This window comes from Chenopodium album, chromosome 12, assembly GCF_948465745.1.
Source record: "Chenopodium album chromosome 12, dcCheAlbu1.1, whole genome shotgun sequence".
NCBI classification, from domain to species: domain Eukaryota; kingdom Viridiplantae; phylum Streptophyta; class Magnoliopsida; order Caryophyllales; family Amaranthaceae; genus Chenopodium; species Chenopodium album.
Window position 1 is genome coordinate 52,359,657 of NC_137845.1, and position 12,639 is coordinate 52,372,295.

Genomic DNA, 12,639 nt, shown 5'->3' on the forward strand with positions numbered 1-12,639 from the left:
TTGAAGCTGTCTGGAAAGCTTGAGGTAGAAGCTGACTCAGACTGTTGTTGTCTCCTTCGATTAATGACTTCTCTAGCATCGAAGGTAGACGCCTTTTTGGCCTCCGGCTGGGGTTGCCGGGGCTGCATCTGGGGCATCAGAATCTTGCTCCAGTCAAGTTTTGCGGCTGCCTTCTCCTTTGGATGAAGAGTTGGCTGCCTGTCCTTTACCGGCTTCTTCTTCTTCCCATCATTGGGAGTCTTTTTAGCCAGCCTTGTTGTTGATCATCTCCTTAATTTCACCCTTCACTAGTGGAAAAAATCTCATTCGTAACAAGCTATTTGTAACGGGCAAAGCTTTGCCCGTTACGATTAAGACATTCGTAACGGGCAAAATAGTGTCCGTTACGAATACTTATTTATTTGTAACGGACAAAATAGTGTCCGTTACGAATACTTATGTATTTGTAACGGACAAATTAGTGCCCGTTACAATTAAATAAGTATTTGTAACGGACACCATTTGTCCGATACAAATACTATATTAAATGTAACAGGCGTATTTTGCCCGATACAAATGCCCAAACTTGGCCCAACTAATGAGAGGAGCCCATTACTTGGCTTTTTATTAGGGTTTTGCCTATAGCCGTCATTCAACTCTTTCTCTCTCATTTCACACACTCACTCAGTCCCTCTCTCTCTCCTCTCCATCAATCTTCCCCGTACCTCTTTCTCTCTCATACCCCAGTCCCTCTCTCCTCTCCTCTCCTCCATCTATCTTCCCCTTCCATTCTGTTGATGATGAAAATAGGCGAGAAAAACGACGAGATGGAACGAGGAGAGAGAAAAAAATGGTTAGGCAGTTGATGATTCTACTGTTTGGGTTTGCAATTTTGCATGTTTGATGGTATTGTCATAAATTTTGAGTTTATAAGGTACTTTTAATTGTTAGATTTGGTGAAAGGAACTTGAATCCAAATGTATTGTTTGAATAATTTGAATTCAGATCCAGTAGTTTGAATAATTGATTTCGTTGCATTTATGATTTCAGCGGCGGTGGTGGCACCGAAGGCAGAGGAGTTGCCGAAGACGATCTTACCACTGAGGGCCTCCCTTAATGGTCAGTGGCATTTCACCTCTTTCGATCTAAACTCTCGCTCTCTTTTCCCCTTCATCGGAGATCCCAAATGACCTCATACTCCTCTCTGTGCTGCTTGGCGTATCGTCTCCTTCATTGAGCAAAATGAACGGTAAACCATGTCGCTCTTGTTAGAAACTACCCTTGAAAAGCTGAATCTGAGCTTTCTGCTTGTATTCTGAAGCTTCTCGAATTTCATCTCACTCGTACTGCTTGTATCCTACAGGTTTGTGTGTTTTCTTTTAGTTTTCTTTAATTTTTTTTGTTTTTGTGCCATTTTTTAGGATTTAGATGCTCAATTTTGCAGAGATCTGTTCGAATTGTTTTTTATCTAAAATTTAATTCGATTTGTATTTGTTATTTTTATTGTCTTCATAACATTGGGAGAATTAACTGAAACAAAAAAAAAAGCATATACATAACCACAAAGTTGAATAAAATAAATAAGACTCGACATTAATTGAGTCCTTTATGTGAAACAAAAAATTAGAGTAATCTCCTATTTTTCACTAATTTTTTTAGTTCTATTTATGTATTTTTTGTGTTCTCACAATTTCCTTGAATTTTAATGATATGGAATGTCATATGGTATGTGAAATACATATTACACGTACTCGAACCAGTAATCTATTGGCACTTCCTTTTGTTTTGAGTGTTACTTATGCTTGCTACTTCCTTGTATTCTGTGATTTTGATGATGTTTAGATAATACTAGTACTGTTATATTAGACCCTACAAGGCTGATGCTTCAATTGTGTATGTTTCAGAGAGATGAAGTAGAGAATATCCCTCTCTAAATTTGAACAATGTTAAGTGCGAGGAAGAAAAGGATCGATGACGAAGAAAAGGATACCAAGTTGCAACTTTTTTTTTTTTTAAGATGTAAATTATTAATATTTTTTTTGAAGGCAAGATGTAAATTATTTAATACAGTACAAATTTAAAGGGATTTATCAGTAAACCTGTTTTATTATTATAACATTAGGATTTGTTTTTGCTCTTTTTATTTTATTTTGTCTGATTGTATAATTTATGTGTATTTAAAATGAATAAAATATGGTTTCAACAAAAAAAAAAAAAAAGAATATAAAATTTTCTAGTTCATTGATAAAATGGTCCAGCATGTGCTGGATTTTTTTTAATTTGGATCACACCTATTCGTAACGGGCAAATATAATGCCCGTTACAAATAACCCGTTATTCGTAACGGACAAAATAAGTGCCCGTTACAAATAACCCGTTATTCGTAACGGACAAATAAGTGCCCGTTACAAATAACCCGTTATTCGTAACGGGCGTTTTACGTGTCTGTTACGAATAACGGGTTATTTGTAACGGACACTTCTTTTGTTGGTTACGAATAACAGGTTATTTGTAACGGGCAGTGCCCGTTACGAATAACAGGTTATTTGTAACGGGCAGTGCCCGTTACGAATAACATAGCCTATCCGTAACGGGAGCATACGTAACGCCCACTGCCCATTACGGATGGGCTGTTTTTGCCCGTTACGGATAGCTCTTTTTCCACTAGTGCTTGAAGGAGTTCATGAATTTCATGAGCTCATTCCGGGTGACTGGAGCCTCTCCTCTGGTCTTCCGGGTTTCCCCGTCTGACCTCCCAGTGGGCCGCCTACTTGGACCCGCCTGGTCTAGATTTCGCTCCAGTTGATCTCTGGAACGAATGGATTTAGAGATGAGGGAGCCATCTTTGGTTATGTAGGTCTCCACATCATTGTCTTCTTCTTCCTCCTCCTCAGTGAATACCTCTGGCTGAGGCTGAGGCGGAGGTTGAGGGATTTCAAAGCCTTCCGGTGGAATAACCGGTTGTAAGTCCTCTTGGTTACCCGCCTGAGTAACCGGACGCAGAGAAGTAGAGTTAAGAATTGGTACAGAATTTTGAACCATCTTGAGGTACTCTCCCCACAGACGGCGCCAAATGTTTTGGGTGTTTTGTCCCTTGGGAGAGTTACAACTCGAAGACTGGTCCTGCTGGCTTTGTAACTGCAAAATCAACGAAGACACCGGTTGGGTGGTGCTCCGCCTCCAACGCTCAAGTTAGTAACTTGAAGGAGAATAAAAAGTGCGGAAATTTAGGTGGGGATCTGCTTGGATTCCAAGCTCAGGAGTTCTCTGATGAGAGAGAAAGTAGGATGTAATAAATGATAGTAAATTTCTGAATGTCCCCCAAATTGGGGGAATATCTCCCTATTTATAGGGTCATTGGGAAAAGTGCCCCTCCCTAGGTCATTCTGACCTAGGACTGATGGGTTGCGCCGCCAAATAGCGGATTTTGGGGAATTGGGCCCTTGAAGGCCGCAATTCTACGAAAGTATCTGGAGAGGCCACGTGTCAGCTGGGGATTGGTCAAGGGTGACCTGCCAGCCTCTGACACGTGGCACCTCCTCATTGGTCCACTTGTCTAGGGTAAAAATACCCTAAACAATAAGCTCAAAGGAAATTTGATTTTTTAGATGGTACAATCACTAAACCGTCACCCCCTTGCACAAAGTCCGATTAGACAGCGATCAATGCCATGCTTATATCGTGGATAACAAATACAATCGACCTCGATTTAAAAACAATCTTGTCGAAATTCAGAGAAGTTAAACCCTTTTGGGATCACCTTAAACAACGTTTCGCTCAAACTAATGGTCCTCGCATTCAACAATTGCGTTCCTCGATCGCAAAGTGTGAGCAGACCAAGTCAATGTATTATGTCCGTCTCTATGTACTATGGCAAGCTACATACTTTGTGGCAAGAGCTTGATCGCCACGAACCTCTGATTTCATGTACATGTTGCGATAATTGTTCAACAGGGAGGCTACATGAAGAGCGTAGAGCACAGGCAAGGCTCCATGATTTTTTAATCGGGTTAGATTCTGATTTTTACTCCTCCCTCTGTATGCATATTTTGTCTCAAGATCCACTCTCGAGTCTTGACAGAGCATATTAATTGGTAACACAAGAAGAGCATGTTCACAATCCGAAACAGGAAGCTCCACCCGCACCATCTGAAGCCGTAGAATTTGCTGTTCGTGCAGGGTCTGATGCGGCAGGTGTGGGTCGTGGAAGGGGTCAAGGCTATGACAAACCACTTTGCAGTAAGTGTAGGAGGACAGGGCATGAGGCCGCAAGCTGTTGGGTAGATATGATTTGCGGCTATTGCAAGAAAAAAGGCCATCCCGAGACTCACTGCTATGAGCTCGTGGGTAGACCCGATAATAAAAGGCAGGGGCAGGGACGAGGTCAGCCTCGTGCTAATGCGGCAGCAAGTGGAAGTGTGACTTATACCCCTAATTCTTCTACTGCCTCGGTTTTGGGGCATATATTTACACTCGAACAATGGAAAGCTACTGCAGGCGTTGTTGGTACTACACAAATTCCTGAAAATAGATTGACTGGTAAGTTCGATCTTTCATCTTGGATTATTGATACCGGAGAAACTCACCATGTCACAGGAAATAGTTCTGGGTTAATTGACACTCAGAGAATTGAATGGCCCGTTGGGCTACCTAATGGTGCAAAATTAATAGCTACCTTGGTGGGATCCGTTTCTTTGTCGGATAAGATTACTCTCACTGGAGTTCTTTATGTCCCAAACTTGAATTGCAATTTATTGTCTGTTTCACAGCTTAATGATGACTTACACACTATTCTCCAATTTGATTCTCATGTTTGTGCTATACAGGACCAAGCGAAGGAGATGATTAGAACGGGAACTAGGAGAAATGGACTATACTATTTTAGCAAACCGACAATGTCAACCGTTGAAGCTACATCAAAGTTGGAGTTGAGGCATCGTCGACTTGGGCACCCGTCGGAAAAAGTAGTTAAGTTAATTCCTCATGTTAGTAGTAGCAAAGATCATTTAGATAAAGGTTGTGAAGTATGTATGCATGCTAAGAATCCAAGAGACAAATTTTCTTTAAGTGATAATAAAGCATCTCGAATATTTGAGAAAATTCATTGTGATTTGTGGGGTCCATATCGACATGTTTCGTCATGTGGAGCTCGATATTTTTTGACAATTGTTGATGATTATTCAAGAGCAGTTTGGGTTTATTTGTTGGTTGATAAATTAGAGGTTTTTCAAATGTTTATGGCTTTTGTTGCTATGGTTGATAGACAATTTTCTCAAACAATTAAAGTAGTCCAAAGTGATAATGGGACGGAGTTTAATTGTTTGCTTGAATATTTTAGAGCCACTGGAATTTTATTTCAAACATCATGTGTGGGAACTCCCCAACAAAACGGGCGTGTAGAGCGGAAACATAAACATATCTTGAATGTGAGTCGTACTTTGCGGTTTCAAGAAAAATTGCCTATTTATTTTTGGGGGAATGCGTTCTCACCGCCGCTCACTTGATCAACCGTACCCCAACTCCTCTTTTGGGAAATAAAACTCCTTTTGAGATTCTTTTTGACAAACCATCTTTTTTGACACTATTCGAACCTTTGGATGCCTATGTTTTGCACATAATCAAAAAACCAAGGGTGATAAGTTTGCTAGTCGTAGTCGAAAGTGTATGTTCGTAGGTTATCCGTTTGGCAAAAAGGGGTGGAGATTGTTTAACTTGACTTCAAAAGAATTTTTTGTCTCCCGGGATGTGAAATTTATTAAAGAAGATTTTCCGTTTGGAGTCCAGAGGTAGTAAACATTCCAGTAAATGAGTATTTGGATCAAAACATTCATGAGGATTTTTCGGAATTAGTTTTTGATGAAACACATGAAGTGGGAAATTCAATGGGTGAGCAAGTTCATACAGACCCAGTGAGCCCACTTCGGTCGAGCCCGCATCCTTCTTCGCCTTTTGTTAAGGCCGATGGGATTCCAGCGTCTGCTGGGCCATCGTCTTCATAGCGGCCCAACTCGGCCACTCCCAGCAGTCCAAGTGCACATCAGCTGGGCCGCATGCTTCACAGCATCCCAACTCAGACTAGCTTGCTTCTGCTGGGCCGCATGCTTCCATTGAGCAGCCCAACTCCTTGCCCATTGATCAAGTTGTTGATGGGTTGGTTCTTGACAATGAAACACAAGGCATTGGCGCTAATGCACAAGAATTGGGTCATGGACATCGTCAAAAGTTTTCCAATGTCTTACATCGTGATTTTGTGACACATACGATTTTTGCTAATAGTACATTCTCTTCTCCTTCCAGTCACTCCTCAGGTACTCCTTATCCTTTAGCACATTACATAAATTGTGACAATTTTTCTGTCAATTATCGGAAATTTCTTGCAGCAATTGTTAAGGGTAATGACCCAAAATCGTTCAAGGAGGAAATGAAATATGATGGATGGCGCAAATCTATAAAGGAAGAAATCCGTGCTTTAGAGGATAATGGTACATGGACTCTAGCACACCTTCCTCTTGGGAAACGTGCTCTTGGAAGTCAATGGGTCTATAAGACCAAATATTTATCTAATGGTGAGATTGAGCATCTTAAATCAAGATTAGTGGTGTTACTAGCATAATAATCAAGTCACGCATAATAATCAAGTCATAAATAAATAAAGCAATAAACACATCATATACTTATAGAAACTAGCATGATTCGCTCTTCACTCATGCCCATTCATGAAAATGCTTCATCACCTGAAAAGCTTATCTCTACTTATTTCCACTACTCTCCATTAAAAATGGGTCATCATAGGGCCAAGATAAAGACAAGGCCAACAAACACACAAAACACACAATCAGCAAACCTGAGTACATAAGCGCAATTAACACACTAGCATACAATTCTCTATCAACACACTACTTACCTTGTTGCACCTGTTTTTCAAGCATACCACATTCAATAAAATTTCTCACTAGACACTTAATAATTTATTTAGCGTTGATTACGCATCGAACGGGTTTCCCACTAACCTCCCCCAAATAAATTGAGGTTACTGACATGGGAGCTAACCGTGCCAGCATTAAAAACCACACATAGGTGGCGGAATTCCAGCGCATAATAATAATAAAAGGAATGTACAGCGTCCTGTACTCCAGTAGAAGTTATGATCAAATATAAATTCACATAACTCCCCCCATATGTTCATACTCAAGGTATACACGTTCCAAGAGTTTTGGTGCGCAATCTCTTTCACTTTACGTTATTTACCGATTATTAAACTTGGTGATGACTCTCAAACCATAATCATTCAATCAACAATAATTATTCAAACAATCAAATATATCAATTTAATTCTTGAATAATTAGTGACCACATAATATTTAATGTTGAACCCTTTTTAATTCTACCTCGGTGCCAATGACACCTTAAACGCATAAAGCGCCACAAATCCTATCCCTCGGTGTTAAAAACACCTTAAGTGCACTAAGGCACAAACATACAATTTATTCCTCGTGTACATGGACACTTATATAGCTCTTTCCTCATGCTTATAGCATCAATAAAAATTATATGAACCATAATAAAATTCCTTTTCAATATTCCAAACCAAATTAAACATTTAGTTTAATTAAACATGCTCTCTATCATGCCATAAATAAATATGTGGTTCATAAATAATATTCTAAGCTATTATTTTCCATTCAATAATCCATCACAAATAAATCATGCTTCATAATCCAATCACCAATAACATCCAAATCATAATTTCCATTCCAAACCTTGCATGATATTACTTGTAATCAATCAAACACATTTAGCATGCTACTACATCAACATAATTATGCTAAGTACGCGAACGTACCTTGAATACGATCTTAATATCACCACAATTAATAGAAATCACTCATTTCAAAGTCTCTTACAATTTAAAATCATAGAAGAATATTAAAATCCACTCTACACAAATTTCCAGCAATATATACTCTTATAAAACCCCTCATAATTTATTTAAAATAAGCTGAAATTATATTTAAAACATCATAATTCAATCCCAATTAATGGGTAATTAAAATTCCTTAAAGAAACTTGATTTTTAATGCTTTACCAAAAATTTTAGCACTATATTTTAATTAAATCTTGCTGTAATTTAGTCTTAAAACACTTTAATCAAAGGTTTACACCATTATATATCATAATCCTTCAATAATTTATAAATCACGAACCTAGGGTTTCAAAAATTGGGGCTTTTTAATTAAAAACATAATCTGAAAATTAATTAACATAATACTTATAATCAAACATCAAAAATCAAATCACAAAACTCATAATTAATATTTAGATCTAGGATTAAATTGGTTTTTAAAACAAAATTTAATTTTTTTTTATTCGAAAAAGAGGGAGGAAGGAGGCAGCGGCAGCCACCACGCCGGCTGCCAGCGCCGGTGGCCGCCTGCTGCCGGCGGCTGACGCTGCTGGCGGCGGCAGCCACCTGCTGCCGGTGGTCAGCAGTGGTGGTGGTGGTGGGCAGCCGAAAAAAAGAAGGGGAAGGGGAAAAAAAGGAGAAAGAAAAAAAGAAAGAAAATAAGGAAAAAGAAGAGAGAAGTTTTCCTTGGGTTTTCTCCACTCTGGGCAAAGTTTGATTTGCCTCATATGTGGGATATTTATACCCCTTCTCTAAGACCCTTCTCCCTAAACTTTCCCTTTTTAATTTTCCTAATCCCATCCCTAATAAAACTTTACTAAAATAAACTTTTCTAAATTAAACCCCAACTTAATTAAAATAATTAATTAAATAAACTTTCCTTTTATGAAATATTTCCAAACTTATTAAAATAAATAACTAAAATACTTTAAATAAGACATTTCAATTCAATTAAATACTTCTCAAAATACTTATTTTAAATAAAATACGTATAAAAATACGAGGTATTACAGTCTACCCTCCTTAAAAGAAGTTTCGTCCCGAAACTTGGGAAACGAAATCCAAAGTTTTTTCTTAATTAATATAATATTGTTGTACTTTTTGTCATACCTTTACCTGTTGTGTCTCATTGAGAGCACAATAACTCAAAATACTCGATAAAATTGTGCAAAAAGCATAAAAATAACTGAAAATATAGGAAAAAGCGCGAAATTCTACCGCATTCTACCCCCCTAAAAGAAAACGAGTTACGTCCCCGTAACTCAACATACCTGAAACAACTCAGGGTTTTTCTTTTTCATTTCATCTTCTGCCTCCCAAGTGGCTTCCTCATACTCTTGATTAGACCATAACACTTTCACAATCTTAACATTCTTATTGCGTGTACTACGCACTTTACTATCAAGAATTTTGACAGGTCTCTCCTCATAGGTCAAACTTTGGTCCAGCTCTATGGTTTCAGGTTGTAGCACATGGGATATATCAGGTATATACCTTCTTAATTGAGACACATGAAATACATCATGCACTTTGCTTAGCTCCATAGGTAAGGCTAACCTATAAGCTACTTTGCATATTCTTTGTAGTATTTCATATGGACCAATGAACTTTGGGCTCAGTTTCCCTTTCTTTCCAAATCTCATTACTTCTTTCATTGGTGATACCTTTAATAACACCTTATCACCAACATCAAACTCCTCTTCTCTACGCTTTAAATCTGCGTAGCTCTTTTGGCAATCTTGAGCTGCTTGAATCTTGGCTTGAATTTCCTTTACTTGCTTCACTGTATCCTCGATCATTTGAGGCCCTAGAATCATTGTTTTGCTTATATCGTTCCAACAGATTGGACTACGACACTTTCTCCCATATAATGCCTCAAATGGAGCCATTCCTATGCTCGCATGATAACTATTGTTGTAAGAAAATTCAATCAAATCCAAGATATCCTCCCATACTCCTTGGAAGTCTATAACACAAGTTCTCAACATGTCCTCCAAAGTTTGAATTGTTCTCTCAGTTTGCCCATTTGTGGCAGGGTGAAACGCTGTACTCATCTTAAGTGTCGTACCAAAGTTTTCCTGTACGCTTTTTGGAAGAAACCTAGAATCTCTATCAGACACAATATCCTTTGGAATTCCATGTAACCTCACAACATTCTTGATGTAAGCTTTTTCAAGTTGCTCCATCTTCCAAGTCTCCTTCATTGGTATAAACACCGCTGATTTTGTCAGTCTGTCCACCACTACCCAAATGGTGTCATTTCCACTCTTTGATTTTGGAAGGCAAGTCATAAAATCCATTGAAATGCAATCCCACTTCCATCCAGGAATTTCCAATGGTTGCACAGTTCCCTGTGGCCTCTTGTGCTCTATTTTCACTTTTTGGCAAGTCAGACACTTTGCTACAAATTCCGCAACTTTATTCTTCATTCTAGGCCACCAATACACCCTTTTCAAGTCTTTATATAGCTTATCCCCTCCTGGGTGTACTGAATAGGGCGTATTGTGCCCCTCTTCCATTAGCTTTTTCTTCACTTCCTCACACTTTTGAGGTACACACCATCGACCTTTATACCTCAAACTTCCATCTTCATGAATCTTGAAATCTGTAGCTTTGCCTTACTTTATTTTCTCTCGAATCCTATCCAATTTCACATCTCCTGCTTGGTTTTCCCTTATCTCGTCGAATATGGTTGGTTGGATAGTCAGACTCGCAAGAATGCCAGCTGGTACTCCCCATTCTACCACTTCTAAGTTCATTTTCCTCATTTCCCTACATAACTCATCAGCCACTATCAAGGTATTTAATCCGTGACTGGTCTTACGACTTAGAGCATCTGCAACTACATTTGCTTTCCCTTCATGATACTGTATGTCCAGGTCATAATCCGTCGTATATTCAAACCATCTCCTTTGTCGAGAGTTCAAATCCTTTTAAGTGAAAATGTACTTTAAGCTTTTATGGTTTGTATAAATTCTACATTTCACTCCATACAAGTAATGACGCCAGATCTTTAGTGCAAAGATAATCGCAGCAAGTTCTAAATCATGGGTTGGGTAATTCACTTCATGAGTCTTTAACTGCCTTGATGCGTATGCAATTACCTTCCCATTTCGCATAAGCACACACCCCAAACCATTCTTTGACGCATCGATATACACATCATAGATACCACTGTTGTCTGGCAGTGTAAGCACTGGTGCTGTAACCAGCTTCTGTTTTAAGAGTTGGAATGCTTCTTCACACTTATCATCCTACTCAAACTTCTTGTCTTTCTTCATTAGAGTAGTCATAGGTTTAGCAATCTTCGAGAAATCTTTCACAAAACGCCTATAATATCCTGTTAGACTTAAGAAAATCCGAATGTCAGACACTGTTTTGGGCGTAGGCCAACCCTTTACGGCTTCGATCTTGGCTGGGTCTACTTCCACGCTATCCTTAGACACAAAATGACCTAAGAATGCTACCTTTTCCAACCAAAATTCACACTTAGAGAACTTTGCATAAAGATTGTTTTCTCTCAGCGTTTGTAGAATTTCTCTCAGGTGTTCCACATGCTCCTCCTGGTTCTTGGAATACACCAATATGTCATCTATGAACACCACAATGAACTTATCCATAAATTGATGAAACACCATGTTCATCAAATCCATAAAGATTGCCGGAGCATTAGTCAATCCAAATGGCATCACTGTAAACTCATAGTGTCCATATCTCGTCCTAAAAGCAGTTTTAGGAATGTCTTCATCCGCAATCCTCAATTGGTGATATCCAGACCTCAAGTCAATCTTAGAAAACACGGTTGCGCCTTTCAATTGATCAAATAAATCATCAATCCTTGGAAGTGGATACTTGTTCTTTATTGTCACCTTATTTAGTTCCCTGTAATCGATACACAACCTCATGCTTCCATCTTTCTTTTTAACAAACAGAACTGGTGCTCCCCAAGGGGATGCACTCGGTCTAATGTACCCTTTGTCCAACAAATCCTGCAATTGCTCCTTTAACTCACTCATCTCTGCTGGTGCCATTCGATATGGTACCTTGGATATTGGTGTTGTCCCGGGGACTAAGTCTATGGTGAAATCGATTGCCCTCTTAGGTGGAATTCCAGGATCTCATCCGGAAATACATCCAGAAATTCATTCACTACTTCTATATCTTCTGGCTTAATTGCCTCCTTATAATCCATGTTCCTCACACTACAAAAGTATACTGGATGCCCCTTCTTCATGTACTTTGCCAACTTCAATACAAAAATCAACCTAGGGCATTTGGCTTTGCCATGCATCCAATAAGTCACTGCCTCATTTCCACTTGTGGTCATTTTTACTTTCTGCGATAGGTAACTTATTTCTGCATTATACTTGCTCAACCAATCCATTCCTAGGATGACATCAAAATCCTTTAACCCAAACTCGATCAGATCAGACTGAAACACTTTCCCTTCGATCTCTAAAGGTACATTCCTAAAGGTTTTGGTACAGTTCACTACCCCACCCGTTGCAATGGTTATCGGTAAATCTACTACTTCTACTGTTTTCAAACAGTCTTTAAGTATCGAAACAATTATTTTAGAAATGAAAGAAAAAGTTGCACCAGAATCAAATAAAACTTTAACAGGAATAGAGTGAATAGAAAAAGTACAAGTGATAACATATTTTGTGGAATCAGCCTCATGCCTACTCAACACATTCAATTTTCCTACAGCTCCACTTTTCTGCTGATTGTTCCCATTGCTGCTGTTATTGTTATTC

General features: G+C 38.7%; 1 protein-coding gene across 1 annotated transcript; it reads left to right on the forward strand.

Moving 5' to 3' along the window:
* The first annotated feature begins 3,830 nt into the window (after nucleotides 1-3,830).
* On the forward strand, nucleotides 3,831-6,592 carry LOC145571335 (uncharacterized). The gene is made up of 3 exons (XM_081630387.1): nucleotides 3,831-3,962; nucleotides 4,110-5,003; nucleotides 6,095-6,592. Exons 1-3 carry the CDS (start codon nucleotides 3,831-3,833, stop codon nucleotides 6,590-6,592), a joined length of 1,524 nt encoding a protein of 507 aa, XP_081486513.1.
* The last annotated feature ends 6,047 nt before the right edge of the window (nucleotides 6,593-12,639 follow it).